At 56.3% G+C, this 27,273-nt stretch overlaps 1 protein-coding gene across 6 annotated transcripts in view; it reads right to left on the minus strand.

The window, feature by feature from the left end:
- Positions 1-27,273, minus strand: part of Abcb9 (ATP binding cassette subfamily B member 9) — a 33,595-nt gene that overhangs the window by 1,745 nt on the left and 4,577 nt on the right. Inside the window, exons 1-11 of one of the 6 annotated variants that reach the window (XM_047560880.1) lie at positions 26,251-26,269; positions 16,643-17,343; positions 12,192-12,306; positions 11,531-11,661; positions 10,269-10,474; positions 8,204-8,401; positions 7,115-7,243; positions 5,096-5,284; positions 4,535-4,708; positions 1,965-2,124; positions 472-608 (exon numbers count right to left, since the gene is read on the minus strand). In XM_047560880.1, coding sequence (XP_047416836.1) covers positions 472-608; positions 1,965-2,124; positions 4,535-4,708; positions 5,096-5,284; positions 7,115-7,243; positions 8,204-8,401; positions 10,269-10,474; positions 11,531-11,661; positions 12,192-12,306; positions 16,643-17,243 — 2,040 coding nt within the window. In that variant the 5' untranslated portion in view covers positions 17,244-17,343; positions 26,251-26,269. Of the gene's footprint in view, positions 1-471; positions 609-1,596; positions 1,821-1,964; positions 2,125-4,534; positions 4,709-5,095; positions 5,285-7,114; positions 7,244-8,203; positions 8,402-10,268; positions 10,475-11,530; positions 11,662-12,191; positions 12,307-16,642; positions 17,344-22,143; positions 22,317-26,250; positions 26,270-27,273 lie in introns of those variants that run through there. The other 5 variants (XM_047560881.1, XM_047560878.1, XM_047560883.1 and 2 more) reach the window with 5 other exon arrangements.

Here is a 27,273-nt window from a genome sequence, read left to right on the forward strand (position 1 = left end):
GGGGAGCAGGTCAGCAATTATCTCTGGATGAACGGATCAATCCAGGGCTAGACTGGCAGCTAGCCACCCACGTCACACTACTGGACCAATTAAAGTCACCAGTGAAAAAGGGACTAAGAGAGGAAGAGACTAGTTCAAGGTCACGTTACAGACTACAGTTGTGGGTGTGGGGTTCACTTGCTGGAAGAGCCCTGTGCAAAACACTGAGAAACATGGAGCTGGGGGGCTTCTGATCCACGTCAGCGAGAGCTTTGGGCCTTTATCACACAGCTTCCGTTCTGCCTGGAGCAGGAGGCTGGGCCCAGAGTGACCAGGCTGGCTCTCCACCCTCTGTAAGTTCACGAGTCCAGAGAACCGAGGGCCTGAGTAGCCCCGTGGCATGTCCAGGCCCTCTCCCTGCCGCGGGTGGAGGGAGACCCTGGCCACTGGAGCTGCGAATGCTTCCGTGTCCCCTGCCACCCCGCTACTCACCAGGTACTCGCTCTCGGCATCCAGGGCACTGGTGGCCTCATCCAAGATGAGGACAGGAGGGTTCCGCACCAAGGCCCGGGCCATGGCCACCCGCTGCTTCTGGCCACCTGAGAGCTGGGCGCCCTTCTCCCCGGTCTCTGCGTGGTAGAGGCACAGGGGCAGGTCAGTCAGCAGGCGGGCTGGGCAGCCTCTGGGGAGAGCAAGCAGCCTCGCCTGCTGCCCTGGGCGGATTCAGAGGCCCTGCTGGAACTGCCGACAAGGGAAAGTTCAGGACCTGGCGCCCTCCCCCACCTGTAAGTGGCCGCGGGTCACACCCACATGCAGGTGGACACCTCAGTACCAATTCGGGCTGCTTGCTTGGCAGTCCCCCGAGGGATCACACAGTGAGCAGGTGGGGCCACATCCCGCCCTCCCGGGTCAGTGCAGGTGGTCCCACCGGGGCTCACACCAGGCCGCAAACGCAACCTGAGCATGTTGCCCGCACTGTGCGAAGGCTCCGCATCACCATCAAGACGCGCGGCCTGGGCCAGCAGCCTGCCTCGGGAAACGTCCCTGCCCATCACCATCTCCTGCACAGCCAGGGGCACGGGGCGTGACTCAGCGCGCTGCTGTGCAACAGATACAGAAAAGCAGCTCGTGGGCTCAAGGCCCATCAGAGGAAGGGAGCCAATTATCAGTTATCATCAATACACACGGCAGAGAAAGGAGAAAGGAAGAGGGGGAGGAAGAGCTCCTCCTCAGCCTGGACGGCCACCTGTGGAGCTAAGCCCCCAGAGCTGGGTGCAGAATAGGCCGGCCGTTTTCTTCTGTAGAAGGGCAGGGGAATGAGAACTCACATTTGTATCTGCAGGACACATAAGAAACCAGCGAGGGCTGGGGCTGGGGCTTAGGGTAGAGCGCTCGCCTAGCAGGTGTGAGGTGCTGGGTTCCATCCTCAGCACCATGTAAATAAATGAATAAAATAAAGGCAACTAAAAAAAAAAAAATATATATATATATATATATATGGAAATAATGAAAGACATTTTGTCAGAGGCGGGAGGGGCTGGGGCGGGAACAGGGATACAACTTTTCCTTGAACACTTCTCACGTGTATTTTTATTTTTGAACCCACGGGATATCTCCTGTTCAAAGATCACATTTTGAGGAAACTACATTGGAGGTACTGAAGAAACGTGGATCAAAGGTCACGCGTTCTATTAGGAGGAAGAAGTTGGAGGGACCCCCTGTACCACGCAGGGCTAGCGTCAATCACAGGTGCTATCCAGTTGGAAACTGCTGCGAGTGGATGTTGTTATTGTCCCGTCTCCAAACAGTGGAAAGGGCTGGGTGCAGCTCCGTGGAGAACCCTGGGTTCAGTCCCGGTACCAAAAAGAAGTTATGTTATGTGAATTCCACCTCAACGAAAGGAGGTCGGAACAGTAAATGGTGGGTGGCCGAGGGCCACCCTTAGCCTCGGAGGGCTGCACCCCTGAGGGGACTGGGCTCCGTACCTGTGCTGTAGCCGTCCTGCAGCTCCATGATGAAGCCGTGGGCGTTGGCCTTCTGTGCGGCCTCCACCACCATCTCGAAGGGCACTGTGGGTAAGCCGTAGGAGATGTTGTCTGTGATGGAGCGGGCAAACAGCACGGGTTCCTGGCTCACCAGGGAGATCTGGGGAGGAGCACGGAGGTTGTAGGAGAAGCCAGGACTGTGTCCGTCCAACTGCCACAGCAGCCTCGCCAGCCTGCGCCTGGCTGACGCTGGGTCTCAGGTTTGAAACACACTCAACAGGCTGCGCCCAGCTGCCTCTCCCTGCCTCTCTCTCTTGCCCTGCGGGTGCACAAGCCCTCAGCCTCCCACAAAGGGGGCCAGCTAATCCTGCTGCTCTGGGCTAAGTCAAGTTCCCTGAGCACCAAGAGGAAGTTTATTGTCTGTCCTGGAGAAAGCAAGAGAGTGTGGGAGAAAGTGTGGAACGTGGCTCTGTGGATGTACCCACCACATCAGGAAGCAGGAGGCCACGTAGCAGGCTCCAGGCCACTGAGGCCTCTGGCAGTTGTCCCCTCCCTTCTAAGGAAACAGTTCAAAGGAGCCATTGTCCTGTGATGCCAGGAAGGAATCTGATCTACAAAAATAGTGTGAAAGGTATCACAATACTGTAAAGAGAATGAATGAATGGAAACAACCTAGCTGTCCATAAGCTGGGGATCGGTTAAAAATTACAGTACGTCCAATATAACCAAATTGCAGTATGTACGTGTGTACATACATATATATTCTATTTTGTTAAAACCACTAGGTACATGTGCTATGTACATATGCCTCATATGTTGGTATACTTCCATAAAGACAGGAAACAAATTGGTAAGCAATCTACAAAATGTCAGTACTTGTCACCTCCTAGACAGGGGAGGGAGAGGGGAGCTCTCCTTAGTTGCAAAATTTGCTAAAAATATGGGGCTATGGTTATGTTGTGGCATTTTATTGTTTTGCTTATGGAATTAAAAATTTAAATGTAGGGCTGGGGAGATAGCTCAGTCGGTAGAGTGCTTGCCTTGCAAGTACAAGGCCCTGGGTTCCATCCCCAGCATGGCAAAAAAAAAAAAAAAAAAAAATTTTAAATGTAAATCACAGAGACGGTCTTCACAAAAGAGGAAAACCAATGGCAACAAATATATGAAAACAGGCTTAAGATCTTGAGTTATTGGGAAGAGGCAGAATACCACAAGAGCTGCCGCCACACACGCAGCTTCTGGCAAAACACGGGACTGACGCCAGAAGAGCCTTAGGACTCGCGAGCGTTCGCTCCGCGGCCTGCACTGCTCCGCCCAAGGCCTCTTCCAGAACGCCAGTGGGCAGCAGGTGGCAGTTCACATACCTGGGGCCCTCTGCAGCCATCAGGGAGGGCTCCCACTCATGGCCTCTGCCACCATCTACAGCTCTGCCAGGAGTCCCAGAATTTCCGTGACAGTCCTCAGGTTGACAAGTGACTAAGTCACCCCTAAGAGCTGGTGTTCCTTGTAGAGCATGCAACCTGAACTCCCAGCCAGGCCTCCCTGCTCAGCACAGGGCTGGGGTTAAGGCTCCTTCTGAGGTTTCCAAGGACTGCACGGCCAGAGCAGTTTCTCTGGATCCTGGAGGTGACTCAGTGTGGAACAGCTGGGTCCCCAGCTGCTGCTAGCGGAAGGCTGACTTGGTGCCAACACCTTGGGAAGCAGTCCTGGCGGAGTGGCTGAGGCTGCGGTGAGCACAAGCTCTCCTGCTCTGAGGTCACTCTTCAAGAGAGCCTACCCGCATGCACCGAGGGACACGGACACCAAGAACATGCACAGAGCTGTCCACGTCCTCAACGGTAGCCTTGGTAATGGTGGGAAACAGGAAGCCACCCAAAGACCCACCAAGAGCAGAAGGCGTATATAGGTCGTGACACGTCAGCAGAGCAGATTATTATTGGCGACGAGAACGAGTGGACCAACCGCAGCCTCAGTCTGGATGGCTAAGCAATGCTGACGGGAGACACCAAACGAGGGCCTCCCTCTGCATCCTCAGGGGACGGGTTCCAGGACCCCCTTGTACCAAATCCCACAGACACTCAAGCCCCTAATAATGACACTATTTGCATATATCCTGCCCACATCCTCCTGCAGATGCCAATCACCTCGGATGACCCGCAAGACCTAGTCCAGGTGAGGGCTATGCAAATGGCTGTGGCACTGCATTGTTTAGGGAATGAGGACAAAGGAAGCCTGTGCGTGCTCAGTGCAGACACAACTGAAAAAGGGTCTCTCATCCAGAGTTGGTTGGATGTGCCGAGCAGGACCCTGGACACAGAGCCACCCAGACCGTCTGGATGAAGTTCTGATCAGAGTGTACGGGAACACACGAGTGAAACCAAAGAAAAGCTAGAAAATGGCGACCACCAAAGTCGGGGGACGAACTCCTGGGGGGCAGAGGGGGCACATGGGGCTTCTGGAGTGCAGAACCTTCTAGGTCACGTTTTTTCTTTAGTATCCTTTCTGCCTGCCATGCATATGCGCGGGCCCCCAGGCCAGAGGAGGCCAGGGGTGGCGAGGCCCACACTCACCACGCGGTGCAGGTACTTGTGGTCGTAGGCGCCGATGGGCTTGCCGTCCAGCAGCACCCGGCCCCCCTGCAGGGGGTAGAAGTTCTCCAGGATGTTGACACAGGAGCTCTTCCCGCTGCCAGAGGGCCCCACCAGGGCCGTCACCTTGCCTGGGGACAGGCTGAAGGAGACATTCTGCAAGGGAGACAGCACAGTGGGGTCACGGCCTCCGATGGTGGCCGCCCTTCCAAGCCGCCCTGGGTGTTCTCCTTCCGAAGGTGCTCGCTTTGGTGGCACCTTTGCACTTGCTGTTTCCTGAGCCTGAGGGATTCGCTGCAGAAAGCCACCTGGCTGGATGTGGCTCCTCATTCAGGTCCAGCTCGAAATGCCGCCTCCTCCGAGAAGCCTCCCTGACTATCCTCACCAGCCCCCGTGGTGCCCACCGCCACGCCCCGATTTCCGCCCAGACTCCTGCAGGGCAGGGCCCATGCCCACGCCCCTGTCCTCGGCCACCCTGCCACAGCCTGGGGCACCATGGCAGGAGGGAAGGGTGGTACTGGCAGCCTCCAGCCTGCCCCTCACCTGCAGGACCTGGGTGTGGGGCCGCGTGCGGTAGGTGAAGGTCACGTTCTCAAAGTCCACTCGGCCCTCCAGGTGGTCGGGGGCCAAGTCACCGTCGTGCACCATGGTCGGCTGCCGGTCGATGAACTCAAACACCTTCTCCGCTGCCCCCACTCCCTGCATCAGGCCGCTGTAGACGGAGCCCACAGACTGCAGGGAGGAGACACGTTCCTGTCCCCAACACCTGCTCCTGGGACCCCTCCGTGGTACCAGAGACACAGGGTTGCGCAGGGAGCAAGGGCAGAGCAGCAGCTTTGGGGAGACCGAGAGGCTGCTGCAGGACACCTGCTGGCACCGTGGATGCCAACAGTAGTGAAAAACAAGGTGGCAATAAGAAGCAGTGATGTTCCTCAGAGCATCTGTGCCTCAGATTCATGGCCCCCAATTCTCACCGACCCCAGCAGAGGAGGAGGAAACGGAAGTGCAGGGAAGTGAAGCATCACGTATTTTAATTTCAATTTTTAAAACAGGTCTTGATGTTTACTGACATAAGTAGATTCTCCTTGGGTAAACATATATCCAATATCAAGGTTAATTGTAAAAATGGCCCATTTTATTGAGCACTTTGTATATGCTATGAAGTAGGTTCTCTTACAGGCACAGAGAACTCAAGTAATTTGCCCCAGGTCACACAGTCAGGCAATTGCAGAGGCAGGTTTGGAATCTGGCACACCTGGCTCTGAGCTCAGGTGCATTAGTGCCGTACCTGAGTCCTCACTGTGGGCGGTGGGTGTAACAGCAACACCAGGGCATGTGCTGCAGAGATGCGACCTGGCCTGTAACTCAGTATGCTACAACTGAGGCTGCCATGAACACCAAGAGTATTTCTGCCCAGACCGCGGGACTGGGTGGCTTCTCTTTGATGCTCTTTATCCCAGAGACAGCCACAGTTATCCATGTACCATATCTTTCCGGTCCTTTCTCTGTGCATTCACAAATACACGCATGTCACAGTCAAATCATTCTGAGATTTTAAGAATGCGCAAATGGGATCAGACGCTCCCTCTTGAGCAGGGATTTACTTTTTGTGCTGGATAGTGCGACTTAGTTCACACAGATCCACCTCATTCCCGGAAGGCTGCTAGCTCCCCCCTCCCTTCCCCTGTGTTGAGCACTGAACCCAGGAGTACTCTACTGCTGAGCCACATGCCTTCATTTGACACAGGGTCTCACTGGGTTGCCCAGGCCGGCCTTGAACTTGTGATCCTCCCCCTCAGCCTCCTGGTCTCTGGCACAGAGACCACCATATTTGCCCGATGGCTGATGGGGGCGTTGGTGGCTTCCCCATGCGCTATGAACATCGCTGCAGCCTACGGCGCTGTGCCAGGACCTCTGAAGCACAGACTCCCGGCGGCAGGAAGGTCGCCGGTCGCCCGGCCGCTCAGGTGTGGCTGCAGGGCCCGTGGGGGCGGCTCTCCGGGAGGCGAGCAGAGAAGCGGCAGCGCCCCTGCAGGCGGAGCGGGGCACTGACTGCCGGTGCTCAGGGCTCCTCCCGCCCCTCCTGCGGGGTGCCCAGGGGTCCCGGGAGGGTGGAGCCCGCCGCCCACACGGCCTCTGCACCTCCTTCCCTTTCCAGCTCGCTTCCCACCCGCGCTCCCCGAGTTCTGGGCACCTCCCAAAGGGCTGGGCTCACGGCGGCTGTGCCGGGACCTAAATGCTTCCCAGGCTTGGTGCTGCTGGTCACCCCGGCTGAGCCACAGCGCCTCCCGCCAGCTCTGAACAGCTCCCCCTCCCCGACGTGTGGGCGAGTCCCTTAACCTCTGGAGCCTGGGTTTCCTTTCTGAGAAATGGGAATTTCAGCTAGCGCTGGGACCTCCTGGGAAGCTCTCAGGAGCATTTCCTGACGTCAACTGCCGCGGTCCTTTGGCACGTGTTCGCAGGCCCATCACGGCTATCACGATTCTCTCCTGACCACCTGAAAGGGGCCACCACCCCCTCGGGCCCCACCCAGGGCCCCACACCTCCGGGATGGGCGCTCACCTCCATGCAGTCCCCCAGGACGAACTCGTAGATGATGAAGGCGATGAGGTTGCCGCTGGTCATCTGGCCCGAGATGACGAGGTGGCCTCCGTAGTAGAGAATACTGACCTGGACCACCAGCAGCGTGAGCTGGTGGGGGAGAGGGTTTGGGTCCCGGGGCCTTGGCTCAGACCCCACCCCGTCCCTCCCTCCCGAGTCCCGCGGAGGTGGGGACAGGATGAGAGCAGCGCTTGAGGGCTGTGCACTCCAGCGCCAGCCATTGGCAGGCGGTGCCGCCACTGAGGCCTGTCCTGCAGGCCTCCCCTCCCCCGCCTGGCAGCCCCCACAAAGGCCCGCCCGGCAGGCTGTGGGCCTGGCCTGAGAACAAGGCTCTCCTTGTAAGGGCCTGCACGGCCCACCACCCTGCTCCTCCGCTGGGCCAAGCGAGAGCTGCCATCTTTCTCTGTGGGAGAAGAGCGGCTCAGAGAGGCTGGGTACACTGGCTAAAGCCACACAGCCACCTGGGCAGAGTGGGACCCTGAGGCCTGCTTCCTCGGCCGTCGAGGGTCCATGGAGGGCTGTGACCGGCACCAGTGCCCCTGCTGCTCAGGGGATGGTCTGGAGCTGACGGGACCAGGTGCTCATGACAACCCACAACCCGCCCAGGGTCAGTCTGTCCCTCCCCACCCCAAGCTCAGGACGAGGTCAAGTCTGGATACAGGGACCTTTGTGGATACTACGAAATGTGCCCCTGCTGGGCACAGAGTTCGAGGGGCTTGGAGGGCTGGGCCCCTTCTCTCCTGCTCTGGCCCCACCAGCCCACCTCTCGATGGGGCCACGCTCTCCTGGAGGAACCTGAGGCTGACCTGAGACCTGCCGGAGGCGGCCTAGGTTGGGCCCCAGCTGAAAGAGGAAGGGCCTGCCCTCCCTGCCACCCCAGCTCCGGAGACACGGAGGCACCCAGGGCAGACGCCAGGAGGCTGCACTCTTTCCAGAAAGATCTGTGTGCTGGTTTGACTCCAGTATGTGGCGCGGGCTAAGGTCCTGGGTGGAGGGCCGCCCAGCTCTGCCCCCTGTCCCCCGCGGTCGGGCCCTTGGCAGGGCACATACCCCGCTGCCCCAGACGTAGTACATGTAGGCAGCCGCCTCCTTCCGGTTCAGCTTGTACACCTGCTGCAGCTTCCGCAGGTACACCTCTGCCTCCTCCTCCTCGTTGGCAAAGCTGCGGACAGTCTTCATGGCGCTGATGGTCTCCTCGGCCGTGTTGCTGGCTCTGGCCAGGGCGCTCTGCACCTCCTTGGAGAGTCTCTGTGGGCGGTACGGGGACAAAGAGGAGATCCCAAGTAGACAGCCTCACTGTCTGCCGGAGCCCCCGCCCCTCTGGGCCTTTCTTCCCTTTGGTGGTGCAGCCGGAGGTTCCCAGATAAGAGGAAAAGATCCAGCTCCGCTCCCACCCTGTCTCTTCCCAGCTGGGTCTGACAGCTCTTGAGAACAGGCTCCAGCAGGGACCTTGGGGGTCTGGCCCAGCTCCTGAGGGGCAAGGGGTGATCTTAAGTCATCTTTTCTACTCAAAGGAAGCCACTCATGACTGTGGTTTTGGTAATTCTTTCATAAAAGGAGCCTCAACACACAATCCTATGCTGGCCTAAGTGCAGAGAGACCCTGGACAGCTGTTCAGGTTGTATACCATTCAAGAAACACCAGCTATTAAGGGGGCACTGTTGACATCATCGACAAAAATTAGGTGAGAGTCTGAGGGTTGCACAGAGATTCCAGAACTCCCAGCCAAGTTCTGGACAGCGGTGGAGGCCATGGCTGTGAAATCTGTCCATGCTGTATACCTACTATCAAAGGTAGATGGCTGGATGGTTGAGGAGTGGTCCCAGGTGAAGGGTCAGGCTGCGGTCACAGAGCTCTAGAGGCGGCTCTGGGCGGAGCCACGCAACACACGCAGAGTCTCGAACCAGCCAGAAGAGCTGCCCGCGAGGCCTGGGTGGGACAGTGCACCCGCGTGCCCCAGGCCCTGCGTGTCATGCCCAGCCACAGGAAGCACATGGGGTGCTGGGGGACCCCAGGGAGCCTCGCCCGGCCGTGCTGTCTGGTGTCGGGAGCTGTGTGTGGTTTGTGGGGATGACTCACTGGCCATATGTGACACATTCAGACGTGAGGTACAAAACCTAAACAGAACGTCCCTGCGCTCCACCCACCGATGTGTGACAGCAGGGCCCGAGGCCCAGAGTGGGGACTCCAGGGTCCTGCCACATCCCAGGGGCTGCTGAGACAGCAGGAGTTGGGGCTGGGAGCAGAGACTCAGACTCCAGCTCTTGACCTTCTCTCCTCAGTGAGGAAATGGTGGGCTTGTGACCCAGGACTGTGGGGAAGAGAGCTCCCCTGTGGCTGCAGCAGTCCCGGGAACTGGAGTCACCTGGGACTGGCAGGAGATGGCTTCCTTCTCTACCTTGGCCTTAGGTCACGGGTACCACGGTCTAGTCGACCATGTACCAGAGCCCCTGCTCGGGAGCTCCTCCCCCAGGCCAGGGTCACGGGGAAGGGGCTTCTGCAGGGGTCAAGGGCACCGGCCTGCCTGTCTGAACCCAGCATTGGTCTCTGGGACCAGGGGGCATCCTCCGACCTGGGAAGGGGTGCATGGCCGGTCACAGGCCTGTTTCCCAGCAGAGGCAGTGGCCGGAGACAGCTGGAGGGGACCCGAATGGCACCACAGGAAGAGGGGCAGCTGCCTGCCACCTCCTCTCTCGTGGCCTGTACCTGCCCCTCACCCAGCAGGCTTGCTGGCCACTTTGCGGTTCCTCAGACGCCAGGCCCGTCCCCACCGCAGGGCTTTGGAACTGGGTGTGCCCTCTGTCCCGAGATGTCTGCCTCCTTGGTCGCTCCCAGCGAGGCCGTAACTGCCGCCACCCGCCTGGTCTCCTTTCCTCCTCGGCCCTCGCTGTGTCCCACCACCCGTGGGGCTCACAGTTGTCACTTAAGGTCCGTCTCGTCCACTAGAACAGGAACCCCATGAGGGCAGGGGCCGTCTGTTCCACTGATGCCTCCCAGGCTGCACACAGTAGGTGCTCAACGCATATTCACCCAACAAGCAGGACCATCAGTGAACGCCAAGCCAACCTCGAGCGGGCGGCGGCCAAGGCCCAGCCCGGGGCCAGGCGGGGCCTACCTTGTAGTACTTGCCGTAGATGCTGGACACCACCATGATGATGGGGAAGCCCATGAAGGTGACCAGGGAGAGCTGCCACGAGAGGCTGAACATGAAGACCACCACGCCCGTGACCTTGACCGTGTTCCTCAGGAAGATGTTGATGTTCTGGGAGACCAGGTCACTGACCATAGTGGTGTCCGAGGTGAGGCGGGAGATGAGGTCCCCTGGAACACAGGCAGCTCAGCTCCCGCTGCAGCAACCAGGGCCACTGTGGTGGGTGCAGGGGACGCTGAGGGGCTCTGACAGACGTGGGGGTCCCTGCCTTGGGGTGGCACTCCGGGAGGCCTCCTGGGGCCCAGACCGGGTCGCCAGCGTCATGTTGAAGCTCCATGCCGCCCCACCCTATACAGGCGGCGAACTCGGTCCCCTCCCCCAGGGACAGCAACGGTCTGTGCTGGGGAGGGGACAAGGGCAGTGCCCCTTACCCAATGTGGGACCCTGGGCCCTGAGCCGGGCGGCAACCCCTGGGGGGGCTACTTTTTTCTTTTCCATCATTGGGGACTGAACCCAGGGCCACTTCCCACTGAGCAACATCCCCAGCATTTTTGAGTTGCTTAGGGCCTTGCTAAGTTGCTGAGGCTGGCCTTGAACTCATGGTCCTCCTGCCTCAGCCTCCTGGGTCACTGTGATTACAGGTGTGCACCGCCATGCCTGGCCCCCTGACACTTTCCATTTTGAGACAGGGTCTTGTTAAGTTCTTAAGGTTGGCCTCAAAATTGGATCCTCCTGCCTCAGCCTCCTGAGCATCTATGATTTTACAGGCGTGTGTACTATACCACACTTTGCAGTTACTATTATTTTTCCCATTTCATAGAGGAGAAAAGAGACTCTGAGAGGTTAGTGGAGGAGCCAGGGCTTGGACCAGGCTGGTCTGCCTCAGAGCTTGGGATCTTGGCCAGACACGGTATTTCCATTCCTGCTCTGGCCTGTGCCCCACCCGCTCACCCCCACAGGCCACAGGCTGGGTAGTCCTGATCCTTGTGGTTTCCACAGGGCAGTGGGAAGTTAGGCCTTGGCTCCTGCAGGGACCTCGGGTGGACTGGCCAGGGTCCTACAGTGACCAGAGCTTGCATCAAAACCTCAGTGGGTGGACCAGGCCAGTGGCGCCAGCCCACCCCTGGGGTGCTTCCACCCTGAACTTGACACAGAAGCAGTGGGCCTGAGCCCACCAATGTACCCAGGGCAAGCCCACCCTCGCCCACATCACTGGCGGGACCAACCTGTGCGATTCTCGTCAAAGAAGCTCGTCTCCTGAGACACCAGCGAGCGGAAGAGACAGTTCCGGAGGCGAATGTTCAGTCTGGCAAATATGAGGGTAAAAATGCCGCCCCGAATACCTGCGGCAAATGAGCTAATTGCAGATAAGAGATGTTATAGCACTGCGTCCTTCCGACAGCGACAACCACCACCCGGCCGCCCCCCCACTGCTGGCAGGTGAGGGTCCCTGCAGGTCAGCAGGGAGCACCCAACCTGGGGCCACTCTCCAGGGCTGGCTCCGCATGGGGTCTCCCTCATTTCCTGTGGGGGCCCCTCAGGGAGGGCAAGGGTGGGCAAGGGACCCAGATCTGCCAGCCAGACCCTCTCTCTTCCAGAAAGCAGAGTAAAGCTAGTCCTTCTTTTAGGCCCAGATTCCTGCTCAGAACACAGCCGGGAAGGGTGAGGGGCACCTGAGGACTGAGACCAGAGGGCACAGCTCTAGAGGGTGGCCTATCAAAGGGACGTGGGTTCTAAGCCAGTTTGGGAGCTGGTCACCATGGCGGCGGCTGACGGACAGGCCCCAGAGGCATTTCCAGCCCATGCTTTCCTTGAGAACTGGCCCCTGCCCTCCCGCCCCGGGAAGCAGGCCTGGGGTGTGCAGGACAGGGCGGGTCAGGTGGCTACCTGCCGATGGCCAGCAGACACACAACGATGACAGCCGTGCTGAACTGATCCATGCTCTTCTGGATGACGATGCTGTCAATGGCCCGGCCTGTGTAGTAGGGCAGGAAGGTCTCGCCTGGGGGAGGCAGGGCGGCTCAGGGCGTCCGTGTGCCCAGGGTGCCCCCCCCACTCCCCGCGCTGCTCTCTCCTGGCAACTCTGCTTCCCACAGGGGCCCCGGCTATGTACTGCTCCCTCTGCAGGGGACAGGGAAGTGCTGGCTCTGACATCTGCATGGACCGGGATGAGCTGGCAGGGCCACCAGGCCTCCAATGCAGTGGCCAAGGCTCCCAGGTGATGGTGGCCTGTTCCCTCCACAGCAGGCCGGCACCCCTCTCAGCCAAGGGGTCACTCTTCTCCTGGCGGAGGAGTCAGAGTCCAAGTTCTAGCCCCTGGGAAGGTGCGTGTGTTCTGGCTGCACTCAGTGCTGACCACTGCTGCCCCAGCCCTTGTGGTGGGGCACTTCACATCTTGCCAGGTGCCTTCTCACCCTCCTGTCATCCTGTGGCTTCACGGCTATCCTGGAGACTCAGAGAGGCCGAGTCATCCGTTCAAGATCACACAGGAAGTAAGGAGAAAGACTGAGACTTGACCCAGAGTAGCCTCCAATTCAGGGTGTCTTCCTCTGTCCCCTCCTGCTATGCTCTGAACGTGTCCCCCCACGTTCAAAAGTTGAACTTAATCACTAATATGATAAATTAAGGGGTGGGGCCTTGAAGCCCTCCTGGATGGGATCAGGGCCCTTCTGCCTTCTTCCAGCGAGGACAGTGTCCCTCCTTTGGAGAAGCAGCAGCACGACTCCGTCTTGGAGGCACAGAGAGCAGCCCTCACCAGATGTGCAGCCTGCTGACGCCTCAATCCCAGACTTCTCTGGGATTCCGACTTCTCGGAGTGGTGGGAGTACATTTCTATTGTTCATAAACCACCCAGTCAGTGGTATTTTGTTACAGTGGCACAAATGAACTGCTAAGACACCTGCCCCCAATAATCTGGGATGTCCACTCTTACGGAAACAGTGGACACAGAATGGAATATGGATGGCCACTCCGGCTGGGGTCCCAGGAACAATTTTTACTATAGCTCTTTCCACAGGCAGAGTTGGGCTTGAGGTTGTGCATGCAGTAGGTACTCAATAAAGGTCAGTGAATAAATTCTGGGGTCTGGACACTTGTCCCTGACCAGCTCTGCTTGAGCTGGCTGTCCCATTACCGTGGTTCTAGTGCCCTCTGCTGGGTGTGGCAGGAACTGCGAGCTGGCAGCCTAAGGCTTCGGCCAGATGGGGTATGCAGCCTCGCTCAGTCCACCTGAGTTGCAGTGCTGCCTCAGTTTACCCACAGAAAAGGGCATCAGTGAGCTCCAGCTGCAAGCCCCAGGATAATGATGAGCCCACTGGGCACCAGGTGCTGTGCGAAGCAGCATGCAAACCAACCTTTTTCTCTGTGCAATCTGCACTAGCATCACGTGAAACTCCAAATCCTGCAGCTCTGCTTTTGGAATATTTTCAGAGTCCCTCACTCTCACCACCTCCGCCCTGCTCCAAGTTGCCGATCCTGCCTGCACCAGCCAGCTTGGTAGTGTTCCCACCCTTTCCGTGGGCCTGTCCTCCCCTGCAGCTGTGGGACCCTGCTAACCTGACTCACGTGGTTCCCAGTCCACTGGCTCCCACTTCAGCCAGGGTAAAAGCCAGAGTCCCGTCACCTGGGTTTGTCTTTTGATATGGGGACTGAACCCAGGGGTGCTTTACCACCGAGTTTTGTTCTCAGCCTTTTTTATTTGTTATTTTGAGACAGAGTCTCACTAAGTTGTTTAGGGCCTAAGTTGCTGAGGCTGGTCTCAAACTTGCCATTCTCCTGCCTCAGTCTCCCAAGCCACTGGGATGACAGGTGTGCGCCACCACCAAAGCCAAAGCTCTTGCAGTGGCTCATGACGAACCTGCACCACAGGGTCCCACCCTGCTCCACACTGGCCTCTGCGATTTCCTTAACTACCAGGCCCCAGTCTGCCTCAGGACCTGTACACAGCTGGTCCCTGCTCCTGCAGCACTCTCAGCCAGATGTCTGCTCCCTTACCACCTTCAAGTCCCAGATGCCACCCAACAGGGCTGGTATTATGTTTAGTCTTCCCCTTAGTGGAAATGTAGTCTTTCCACAGAGGAGGAGACGGCAGTTCAGAGTGGTTAAGTACTTACTGCATGTATGCACCTGGCCTGCCAAGAAATCCACATTTAAGATCCCAATTTAGGGCTGGGAATGGAGCTCAGGGTGGAGCACTTGCCTAGCAGGTGTGAGGCCCTGGGTTGGATGCCCAATACCACAAAAAAATTCATAGATAAGTTAAAAACAGTGTTAAAATACCCATAAAAAAAGGAATTCCGGTTTAATAGGAGATACTCAACACAAACTAACCTTTTATCCCAATGGGTGATGGGTTGGTTTTGGTTTTTCTTTCTGCCCTTTTCTAGATTATGAGGGTACAGAAAAAGTTGGGCATGAGTCCATACCCTTGACTGAAAAATAACGACTGCCACCACGGACCTGGCGTTTGTGGGTAATTTTGCTAGTTACGTGTGTCCTCTCATCTAGTTCCCACGATCTCATTTAATTCCAACGAAGCCCCCATTTCGGGGTGGGAATCTGAGATGGGCCAGGTTAAGGAACCTTCCTGAAGGTCTCTGTGAATTGGGGACCTGAGTTCAAGTCTGAGCCCTTGACCTTGGTGCAACCCCGCGGGTGCAGAATCTGCTCAGCAGTCTTGTAGGACGCCGAATCCCCTGGGCACAACCAGTTGACCAGGGCGCCAGTGGGTGGGAGCCGAGGTCGAGGGTGACATCTGCCTGCAGAGGCGAGACAGTCATTCGCTCACCCACTGACTTGGGAGCCTGTCCCTGTGCTGGGCACCGGAACCTGGGCGAGGCAGGCGGGTGCGTGATTCTTCTGCCATCAGCACACACCACGGTGCAAAGGGCCAGTCGCAGATCCGAGAAGGCGTCCCAAGGAGGGACATCCAGACCTTGGAGTGTGACCAGGAGAAACTGCTGGTGGAGGGAAAGGGGCCGGTCCCCTGACACTTGTCACGCGTGCCACTGGGAGTATTCTGTGTGCCAGGAACATCCCCCTCCTGAGGGGGCTGGCCCCACCACCACGCCCTGTGCCAGACGAGGCTGTGACCGAGGCCCAGCATGCAGCTGGGGAGACGGGCCTGGGAAAGTGGGGGCAGGAGGAGGCCGCAGAACCAGCGTCCCGAGGTTTGCTGGCCTCCCTGGAGCATGTGCTGGTGCTGGGGACTGAACCCAGAGGCACGCTGCTGCGAGGGACACCACTGCCCACTTTTTATTTAGAGACAGGGTCTTGCTGCGTTGCTCAGACTGACCTCAAGCTTGCAATCTTCCTGCTTCAGAATGCCAAGCCGCTAAGACTACGGGCTCGAGCTGCTGTACAGTCTTGTTCTGGCTTGGCCTCTACCCTGGGCTCTGATCTGGTGAATTAAAATGCTAACACTTATAACAGCCACGTTCCTGCGTACTCATCATGGTAAGCCCTGTGGGTAGTCCTCGTCCTGTTTTAATCAAGTTTTACAAGGTCTTGAAATAAGGATGCCACTGATCCTCATTCCACAGAAGAGAGAAGTGAGGCTCAGACAGGGCGGCTAACTTGCCAAGGTCACACAGCAGAGGAGGGAGCTGGGCTGGGATTGTACCCAGGCCTCGTGAACCTCACAACCATGGAGTGCTGGCCTGCAATCCCACCTCCCACCCACCTTGCTGGAGTGGACCAGACCCTCGCGACAACACATTTCACCTCCAAACCAAGGTACACTGGCATACGGGCAGAGGCAACTCAAATAAAATTCTGCAAAACAATGCTTCATCTTACCACAGGCAATGTACCCTGAAGTTTTCTACTCTATTTTGTTTAATTACCAAAAAATCTTTTGACCCAGCAATCCCACTTTTGGGAATATATTCTTTAGATCCATCCATACTCATGAAATGGGTATGAACAAAGTTATTCGTGGTGAGAGAAAAAGACCCCGAGCAGCCCAAGAGACCAACCACTCATCATAACGCAGCCACTAAGACGTGGCTGGGGGACAGGAGGTCTGGACGGGGAGTCCAGGGCGCATTAAGGGAACACAGCATGATGTGTAAGGGTCGGGAGTGACAAGCTTTTAGGTGCTTGCTGCCCGGGGAAATGCTGGGACTAAGAAAAGAGGGACGTGAGCTTGTTTCCCACCACCTGGAAGTTTCTAGAACATTTCCGCTGAGTTGGCCCAGGGCAGGAGGATCAAGAAGTCAGGGGTAATGAGTAGGAGTGAAACCTGGGTCCCCTTTCCTTGGTACCTGGAGTCAACCTGGTAGGGCAAGTGCCCAACCCTCCACCCCTCCGTGAGCAGGCATGTGCCCCAGGCCACCTACCGAGAGCCGCCATGATGAGGAAGGAGGAGGCGGCCACGAGGAAGGCCGCGTCGGGCTTGGTGTAGGACAGCAGCTTCTGCAGCGTGGCCCCAGATGCCTGCTCGGTCGCCGGCCGGGCCTCCCTGTGGAAGCCCTCGGCCTCAGTCCCTGCCCCCGGCTCCAGGGCCTCGGCGTCTGGCCGCACGGTGGACAGCAGCCACCAGAGCAGGAAGGAGGCGGCGAGCGAGATGTACGTCCACACAAAGAGGGCCCAGAACCACGGGTCCCGGATGGGCCTGCGCACTTCCGAGAAGAGCAGCAGCTTGACCATGGCGTAGATGCCCACCAAGAGGCACACGAGGGTGATGACGACCCAGGAGGCCCGCAGCCGCCGGGGCCCCAGGGCGCTGTTCTTGGCCACGCCGATGGTGGCCCCCAGCAGCAGGCAGCTGCGGTACAGGCAGGCTGCCCAGAGGTCCAGCACCGAGTCAAAGATGTTGAAGTGGCGGATGTCCTCCAGCAGGCTGCGGTCAAGGTGGCTGAAGGCATAGATGGCCGTGGTCACACTGACGTCCATGCTCATGAAGGCCAACGTTACCACCACCGCCTTCCATAGCCGCATCCTGCTGGCTGGCTGCGGGAAGGTGCCAAGGGGCAAGTGCCAGGAGCAGGCTGTTGATCACGGGGGCAAGGCCATCATGGTCTCCCGGGCAAGACCAGACCTATGGGGCAACAGCAAGCGTCAGGCGAGGGGTTCAGGTTGCTACTCGCTGGTCGTGTGACCTTGAGCAAGTCACTTGATGTCTCTGAGCCTCAGTTTCCTTATTTGTAAAGTGGCGATAACAAGAGTACTGACCTTCCAGGGAACTCTGAGCTTCTATTCATTCAAAGAACAGTAATCTTCCTACCTGCAGTGGGCCAGACCTGTTCTTTGGGTTGGGGATTTAACGATGAACAAAAACAACAGGTCCTTGCTCTTGTGGGGGTGACGGGGTCACCTGGGAGACAGATTAATAAGTACATGGTACAGAATGCTGAGATGAGGCTGTGAGGGGAAGAGGTGCGAGGTTCAGGGGCAAGAGGGGAGCAAGGGAGTTTTATCCAGGGGCAGGGGGACTGCGTGGTGAACGTAACGCTGAGCAAGACTAGAAAGAGGCAAGGAGTCGCCACGTTAGTGTGAGGTTCAATACATGAACGCCAGTGCTGGGCACACTGTCTGGCACATAATTGTTGCTGACTGTCACCAACTGTATTCAGCGAGTGCAAGACCAATGTCGGTTTGCGGTCCTCCTCACTCAACTAACCCTCTACCCTTAACCAAGAAGGGGCCTGAGGGGTCCGGGCGTGTCTTGCAGGTCTCACTGCAGCCCAGGGGCCTGTACATCTACTTGGAAGTTTCCAGAACCTCTTCCTACAGCCCTGGACCCTTTGGTTTTCTGGGTCTTGATGTCTGCTTTGTCGGAAGCACCTCCCCACACTGGGGCCTGGGACACAGGAAACAGGACAGGTGGCCTGAGTCCACCACTGGAGCTTGCCTAGGGCAAGGCTGGGCCTGGGCTGTGGTGTGTCTCAGCGCCAACTCTTTTTTTTTTTTTTTTTTTTTTTGTGGTACTGGGGATCGAACTCAGGGCTTTGTGCTTGTGAGGCGAGCACTCTACCAGCTGAGCTCTCCCCAGCCCTCAGCACCAACTCTTGACCCCTGCTTCCAGGGAGGGGGCTTTGCCGTCCTGTCTGCAACTGGGCGGAGCTCTGGAGCCCCCACATGAAGTGACAGGAGGGGCAGCTGTGAACGAGAGCAGGATGGGCGGCTGGCCTGAGAGGCCCTCTCCCCTCGGCCGAGCCCAGGCAGAGGGGACGGACCCGTGCCACAGGGTGATGGAACCTACCAATTCCGCGAGGCCAGTTCCCCACATTCCCACTTCCACCTGCAGAAACTGAGGCACAGAGGCACAGAATCACTTGCTGCACACGCTCAGACAAGCAGGCCCACACCAGGACTTGAGCCTGCGTGGTGCACAGCAGTGTCAGTTAAGTGACAGCGCCTCCACCAGCCGGCCCTGTGCCGAGAGCTTCATCGTGTTCACTTATGAAATCGTCACAGCTTGTGAGAGGAGAACGCAGCCCTGAGGAGTTAATGACTCGCCCGGGCTCACAAGGCTGGTGATAGCAGAGCTGGTCTGTGGACTAGGCCAGTCTGGGCCCAGAATCTGAGCTCTCAACCATCAGGCTAAGACACCCCTCAGTATTGGGGTTGAACCCCAGGGGCTCTACTGCTGAACCACATCCCTGGCCCTTTTTATTTTTATTTTTTAATTTGAGAGAGGGTCTTATGAAGTTGCTGAGGTTGGTCTTGAACTTGAGATCCTCTTGCCTCAGCCTCCCAAGTCGCTGGGCGCATAGGGATACACCACTGCACCTGGTCCAACACTTCTTTTTTCCTTTTTTACTTGTTTGATGGGCCTTTATTTTATTTATTTATTTTTATGTGGTGCTGAGAATTGAACCCAGTGCCTCACACATGCTGGGCAAGTGCTCTGCCACTGAGCCCCAGTCCCAGCCCCCCAACACTTCTAAATATAACAAATGCTAACAGGGCATGTTTCTTTAAGGAAAAGAGAGTCCTTATTGGTGGGGCCAGGCAAAGCAGCAAAGGTGGAAGTGATGGAGCGGGTCACCATGGCCACAATAACAGCTGACATTTACTGGTTGACATGTTCAGGGGCTCAGTTCTAAGTGACTTGTATACATTAATGCTCACAAGAAATCCTACGAAGTAGGTTCTGTTATTTTCCTCATTTTACAGTTGAGAAAACTGAGGCACAGAGAGGTCAAGTGACCTGCTCCAGATCACACAGTAAGGCAGAGCTGGAATGTAAGGCTCCAAAATCTGTGTTCTCAACTCCATAGCTCTAATCCTGCAAAACCATCTCTCTGGGTGAGTAGGCAAGCTCCCTCCTGATGCTAAGGAGAGGTCTGAGATGCAGAGAGGGCAGGAGAGATCATGGCTCCCAGGGCTGGGCCCTGCTGTCACCCCAACACCTCCAGGTAGATTCCAGTCCAGCTCAGAGATGGTGCTTGCTCAGCCAGCTGCTGCAGTTCCACCGAGAGCCGGGGCTAAGCGGGCCAGGGGAGGGAGAAGGGGTGGGGTGGGCAACCACCCCTGGCTGGGCCCTTGCTCTACCCCAGCTCAGGCTGAGCAGCGGTGCAGGCTCCATCTGCTGCAATGCAGAGGCCTTGGGGAGAGTGAGTGGGTGAGCTCCGCTCGGAGCCCAGGAAGGGAGCTCCTGGCCCAGAGCCAACCTGTTCTCCTGGCCAAACCACTGTCAGCTGCCTAGGTCCTGCCAACCACCTCGGCTGCTGCCTCCTCTTGGTGGGTACAAGCTCACAGCCCCAGAAAGGGGTTGGGGTGCAGAAGCAAGAAGGGCAACAGATCAGTCAGGGACAGGAAAGCTGGATTGCAGCCCAGGGGCCTGGCCAGTCCCCCTGACTGCCAGTCACTGCGGGCGTTCCTTCCTGATGCCCACAGCCCAGGAGGCCGCTGCCTACCTGGGAGCCCCCTACTTATCTTCTCAGGAGTAAACAAAATTCCAAACAGAGCAAGGGGCTATCTGAATCATGTGCATCTGAGGAACCCGAAACCCAGGGAGGGCAGAGGCGAGACTTATCCGGAGCCACACAGCAGGCTGGGGCACAGCACCAGCACCGAGTTCCCTGCCCCCAAGTGCTGAGTCCTTCTACTCCAAGCTCCCAGCTGAGCAGAATCCAACTCGGTTCAGATCGGGTTACAGCCCTCAGTGAGGACAAGCTACTCCGTTATTTTTAAAGTTACTGAGCAGGAGAAGGAAGGGGACAAGACCACAGGCCGAGGCTGCAGGGTAGGGGTGCTGGAGAGCATGAGGCTGCATGTCCCTGCCCTCCATCTGCCTGGCTGACTCTGAGGACGCAGCTGGGCTGGACCGAGCGGTGCTGGAGGGCAAATTGTGGGTATTCGGGTGACACGTGGCCTAAGAGAGGAGGACAAGGTGGTGGCCACAGGCCAGGGCAGGCCCCACTCAAGGTCCAACATGACCCCGGGCAGACAGAAGCAACTTGCTGTGAGCCCAAATCCTAAGAAATGGCACTTAGTAAGGGTCCCTGTCACCATTGGGGGTCTTGTTAAAGACATTTCTTCCCAGTAGAGGAGAAACTGGTTGGTTTCAGAAGGTCTGGATCAGCCAAGAGATAATAAATAACTACAACCACAACAGCTACCAACTGCCAAGAAGCTACTAAGTGCCAGGCACCTCCCAGCTCTTCACCACGACCCTGGAGGCTCAGTTACCATGCCCACCATACAGCCTGAGGAAGCTGAGGGACCTGTGGAAAATGAATGAAGGCAGAATCAAACCCGACACTTCCCTCTGGGGGTTCCTTGGCCAGGCTACTAAGGGACTGCAGGAAAAGGTCCCAACTTGTATGGTCCAAGTGGCCCCTGTGCACCCCTAACTTGATGAGCCTTTTACCCTGAAGTGGATCAACCTTGGGGAGGCCCAGTGGGGGCTCAGCACTCACTGGCTGATGGAGGCCCGTGTGGTAGAATGGAGTTGCAGTGGTGTTGTGGTGGGATCTCTGGAGGCAGGGACAGTTCTGGGTTGGGTCCATGTGGTTCCATCCCTGGGCTGGGTCTATGTGGTTCCATCCCGACTCCCACCTCTGCTGAACCCACTGTGTCCCATGCTGGGCCTGGACCTCACTCTGGGACTTGGGAAAGTTGCAGCAGGTAACTTGTGGCTTTAAGCCAGGGAAACTGGGGAACCCTTCCTATAGCCCTCCTCTTGCCTCCTGGCCCTGTGCCACCTGAAGCAGGGGCCTGGAGGCCACCCCATCTCCAGGGGTGGGGCAGAGGGCGCGGACTCCTGTCAGCCCAGCTTAAAGCTATCTCGGTTCAGGCAGGCTGGGGGAGGAGGCCCATTTCCACAGAGGCCCAGAAACCAGGGCGGGGCAGGAGCACCCACAGGCCTAACTGCCAGAGAAAGGTGCAGGAGAAGCAGCGTCAGACCAAGGGCCATCTGGGGAACCTGAAGGAACTGGCTCTGTCTGGTGGGCAGGCCCAGGCCACCCCCAGGCCTCTACCATAGCCAGAGAGCTCAGAATCTCTGGCAGGCCCTACCGTGGGACGTGGGGAACCCTCAGAAGTCGCGCTAGCCTGATCCTAGTGGAACATCGGCCTCCCAGGATCCCACCAAAATGCTCCTTACACCATTTTCCAGGAGATGGCGTCGCCTGAGGGGTTAAAAGAAATGCAACATCCGCCCTGCGGGCACTGAAAGGATGCTGCAGGGACGGGGTGGAGAGGTGGCTGGGACCTGCACTGCCGGGGTGCCCGGGAACCGCCGCAGGAGCCCAAGGAGGCTCCCACCTTCAGTCGAGATGCCTACTCCCACACCGAGGCAGGGGTACCCAGACGCCCCCCACGCAGAGTCCGGCCTGGCGCACTGGACTGCAGGGTCCTGGGTCTGGGGTCCCGCTCGTTGCGCCCTTACCTGATACCTGGCACCAGGTGGGCCGTAGCGGGGGGCGCGCAGCAGGCTCAGGACGTCCGGGGCGCAGGTCCGCGCAGCTCATTGGAGACCGCGCCGGGAGCTGCGCTTGATGCGCTCCGCCAGCCGCTGCTCGCTCCTCCTGCCCGCGCTGCGCCGCTGCAAGGTCGGAGCTGAGCCCCGCGGGCGCAGCGGCCGGCTGACGGGTGGGGCGGGGCCACGGGGGCGGAGTAGGCGGGGCTTCCAAACGGGGCGGGGCTTCCAGGATAGGACCTAGCAAAATCTCCCCGGAGGGGCAGGGCCCGGAAAGTGGGAGTGGTCTAACAAAACGGGGCGGGGCTTCCGGGCTAGGAGCCTACGCATCTCCCCGGAGGGCGGAACCTCCTGGGGCGGTGGGGCGGGGACTAGCTGCCGGCTCACCTGTGGCGAGCCACGCCCCCATCTGGCTTGCAGGCCTCTGGGTTCCTCACCTGGTGGCTGCAGGTCCTGCTCAGGTTACAAAGGCCTCACCTGCTGGGGACCTGAGATTTTCCTCACCTGGAAGGACAGCCTGCAAGCCCTGGAGGCTGGGGGTTATGATCCTCACTCATCCATGCAACAGTCACTGAGGAAAAGGGGCCAGATGGCTTATCCCCAAACTAACAACTCTACTCATTCTGTATGAGGATCCACATAACCTAAAATATTTACCCGTGCTTTTTCTATGAGAGTCTTACACAATATATTAACCATGCTTTTTGCATCCTGGAACTAAGGAAATTGGCCTACTGCCTACTTAGCCCCCAGGAATAGCACAGGTAGAACCTGCACTGACAGCTTCAGCTGCAATGAGAGCCGAGGTTCTTTTTTAGGCTTATTACCATCTCACTGTACTGTATTTTCCTACTAAGATTCCTGTAATCTTGTGCCATGACAGTTGACAATCACCATGACAACGACTAGAAGAGCCCTTAATAGGAGCAAGAGGAGTACCTGAATTTTTAGAAAATCTCCACCCAATCCTAGAAACCACAGGAATACCCCTTTCCCTAATCTACATCTATGACATGCTCAGCCTCTGGGCTTCTCCTATTCTTTGACCAAGAATGAAACTTTCCATGCTGCTTGGCCAGTGCTTGGTTTTATTTATTGGTTCTATGATTCTGATGGGGAAAAAGGACCTTGGTTGGGTCAACAGCAGTAACACAACAACTATTTATCAAGCACCGTGTCATACAGCTTCTAAGCATTTGAGAAGCTGTCGCCACTCAGGAGGCTAAAGAAGGGGCATCACTTTAGCAAGAACAAGAGTTCAGGATCCGCCTGGCAACACAGTGAGAACCTGTCTCTTAAAACAAAGCAAAACAATACAAAACGGGCATTTGAGATATGACAGCCAAAACCAAACCAGAGTGTCCCTGCCCCTTCTGTAGCTGACAGCCTAGTGAGGGGGGTCAGAAGATACACGGAAGTGAATTATACATGATAGAAGGGAATATACTTTATGAAGTAAAATGGAATATTTTATGAGATTGGGAAAGAGGAGGCAGCAAAGGTACTGAGGGACTGCAAGGTGCCACATATTAGGAATACAGCTGCAGGTGAAAAAGAAAACTCCTGGCCTTTGTGGAGCAGGAGAGATGAAAACCCGCAAGTAAATACTAGGATGACTTCAGGCAGTGGTAAGTGCGTACAGGAAATAAGACCCAGAGAGGTGATGGAAAGCGGCATGGGGCAGCTGAAACGGGGAAGGTTCCTCTGAGGCAGGGGAGGTGGAAAGGTGAGGAGGGAGCCATGGCCCGCGGGGAAGAGCATCCTGGGCTAAAGGAACTGCAAGTTCAGCCGCTCAGGGTGGGAAGTAGCCTGGCCATTCCAAGAACAGGGAGAGCAGTGTGGTCTGAACCGTGGGAATGAGCTATGGGTGGGGAAGGAGCCGACGCCAGCAGGGCAGCAGGGGACGAGAGCTCACATTCTGTGTCCTCAGGCAGAGGCTCAGAGTACTCTAATCTAAAACAGCCTCTGCTGCTCACATGGGGCAGCTTCACGGAGGGGAATTCGGTACAGTTCAGAATCGAAAGCACTTTCTTTTGAGCAGGGTCTGGTGGTACAGCCTGTAATTACAGCGACTCAGGAGGCTGAAGCAGGAGGGTCTCAATTTTGAGGCAAGCCTCAGCAACTTCGTGAGGTCCTAAGCAATGGAGCGAGACTCTGTCTCAAAATAAAAAATAAAAAGTCTAGGGATGTGGCTCAGTGGTTAAGTGTCCCTGGGTTCAACTCCTAGTACCAAAGCAAACCAAATCAAATACTTTCTTTTTTTTTAAGCATATTTTTTTTTAGTTGTAGGTGAACACAGTACCTTAAATTATTTACTTATTTATTTTTACGTGGTGCTGAAGATCAAGCCCAGTTTCTACCACTGAACTACAACACTGAATACTTTCTTTTGATCAAGTAAGAATTTCTTCAATAGATTCAAGGAAAAGAGCTAAGAGATCAGCATGAAGACAGTTACTATAGAAGCAAAAATCTGAATATAACCTAAATACCCTTCCGTAGGGAACTGGCAAGATAATTAGAGAGCATCCCTTCAGTAAAATACTCAGTAGCAGGAGAAAAAATGCACGTATGTGACAGAAAGTTATATAAAGGCATGAAATGACCTAAATCTATTGGGTAAAGTTCAACCATGATACTGCTTGTGTAAAAATAGTCAAATATACAAATTTATTTGAAAAGAGCATCTTGGATGGATTATTCAAAAAACACAAATGACTCAGAGATGTATCCACATCCAGGTTCTATTCTTCTTGCTGTGTGACCTTGGGTGAATGACTTAGCCTCTCTGAGCCTGTTTCCTCATCAGAGAGTTGGGTAATAAAGACACCTATGCACTGGTGTACTGTGAAGGTGAAATCTGACAAGGTCTGTAAGGTCAGCCCCAGGTACATACTAAACATTCAGTAAATGGGAACGAGGATTATTTTTAGGAGTGATGGATGACTCTGAACCTCTACTCGCCTAATAGCATTATCAAAATACCAGTAAAAGCTGTCAGAAATGTAAAACTGAGAGAACTAGCTCGACCTGGTCACATGCCATTTCTCCACATGGACTCCGCTTTCTGGCTAACAATCGTGTAGGTTCTCCGGTCTCTCACACACCTGTGCCTCTGTGTACTTGTCCCCACTGCCAAGGACACGTTGCAAGCCTGGGCACAGCACCTGCTTCCTGCGAACCCTAGCCTACTCTTGTTGCGCTTCAAACAATCAGAGGATGAGAGCTTGGTAAGGTAGGGAGGGCAGCTCAAGGTCAGGTGCCTCAGGAAGCATGGGCACCGTCATTGGGGTGTGGGAGGGACAGGGAGCAGGGCCCAGGGTGCTGGACTGTGGCCGTCCCCCAGCATCCCTTCCACTGGTCTCCCACCGAGTCCAGTCATGCGGGCTGAGGGACCCAGCCCTGCCTAGTGGAGTCACAGATGCCAGCAGGTTAGCTGGGACGAGAGCGCCGTGGAGTGGCTGCTGGTGGGAGCAGCTTCTTTCTGGGTGAGAGAAGTTCTCACAACCCACGGCAGCGACAGTTGGGCGACTCCGTGAAGCTACTACAAACCTCTGCTGAAATACAGTAAGATGTGTGAACGGCGTGGCGCATGGGCTGTGGGTGACAGCGAGGCCGCTGTCATCAATAAGGACACAAAGCGAAGAGCCCTCGAGTACAGTTCTTCAACCACAGCCACTGCCTCGGCGGGGGACCAAGACCTCTGCTGTGAATTCCAGCATGCAGACGACTTTCCCCAGACACCAAGAAAAATAAGGGACCACGGCTTAGAATAAAGTGAATATACCGCAATAAATGCGGGAGAGAGAGAGAGACAGACAGACAGACAAGCCCACAGACCGGGGACAATATTTGCAAAAGATACATCTGATAAAGGACTAAAGGACGTATCCAGAACATACAAAGAATCTCAAAACTCAAAAGTAAGAAAACCACCCAACTAAAAAAGCGGGTCAAAGACCTTAGGGACACCTCACCAAAGAAGACATACAGGTAACAGCAAGCATCTGCAAAGACGCCCCACTCCTGTGCCATCGAGGAAACGCAAATTAAAGCCAGTGAGAAGCCACCAGGCACCTGTTAGAATGGCCGGTCCGGCAATCTGGACGCTGACCCCGAGGCGGGCGACGTGGCACAGCGTGGAACTCACTCATCCCTGATGGAATGCAAAGCGGTACCGTCACTTTGGAAGACGCGTGGACAGTTCTTACAAAAGCAGACGTATTCCCGCCACGTGGTCCAGCGATCGCACGCCTCGGTGTTCATCCGGAGTGGCTGAAAACTCATGTCCACACGAAATCGGCACGTGGACGTCTACAGAAGCTTCAGTGACGACTGCCTGGGCTTGTAAGCACCCAGGACATCCTTCTGGAGGTGAAGGGCAAGTGAGCCCCGGCGAGTGGCCGGTGTCACCCAGGTAGCTCCCCCAGGTAAGGGAATGTTACTCAGAGCTAAAAAGAACGAAGCCATCTGAGGCACGAATGCAAGAACCCTAGGTGTCCGCTATTAAGTGAAAGACGTCAATATGGGAATCACATAATAATCACTGCAGGATTCCAGAGCTGGGGTGTCACTCAGCAGCAGAGCGTGAGCTTAGCACAGGTGAGTCCAGCGTGCCCTATTCAGCACCATAAAAAAATAAAACAAGATACAATTACTGGGGGCTGGAGTTGTGGCTCAGTGGTAGTGACGCTTGCCTAGCACGTGCGGGCCCTGGATTCGAGCTTCGGCACCACATAAAAATAAAGGTATTGTGTCTACCTACAACTGAAAAAAATTTTAAAAAACCACAATTACTGTGTAATTGCAACCATATGACTTTCTTTCCTTCCTTCCTTCCTTCCTTTCTCTTTCTTTCTTTTTTTTGTAGCGGGGATTGAACTCAGGGGCACTTGACCACTAAGCCAGAGCCCCAGCCCTATCTTGTATTTTACTCTTGCTGGCTGGCTTTGAACTCACGATCCTCCTGCCTCAGCCTCCTGAACTCCTGGGGTTACAGGCTGGGCTCCTGTGCCTGGCAAGTCACATGCCTCTCTGATTAAAGGCAAAGCTAAGGCAATATTCAAAAGATGAGTGCTTACGCCTGCTTTGGCAGGAAGT

The sequence above is a fragment of the Sciurus carolinensis genome, chromosome 8 (assembly GCF_902686445.1).
Source record: "Sciurus carolinensis chromosome 8, mSciCar1.2, whole genome shotgun sequence".
In the NCBI taxonomy this organism is placed as follows: Eukaryota; Metazoa; Chordata; class Mammalia; order Rodentia; family Sciuridae; genus Sciurus; species Sciurus carolinensis.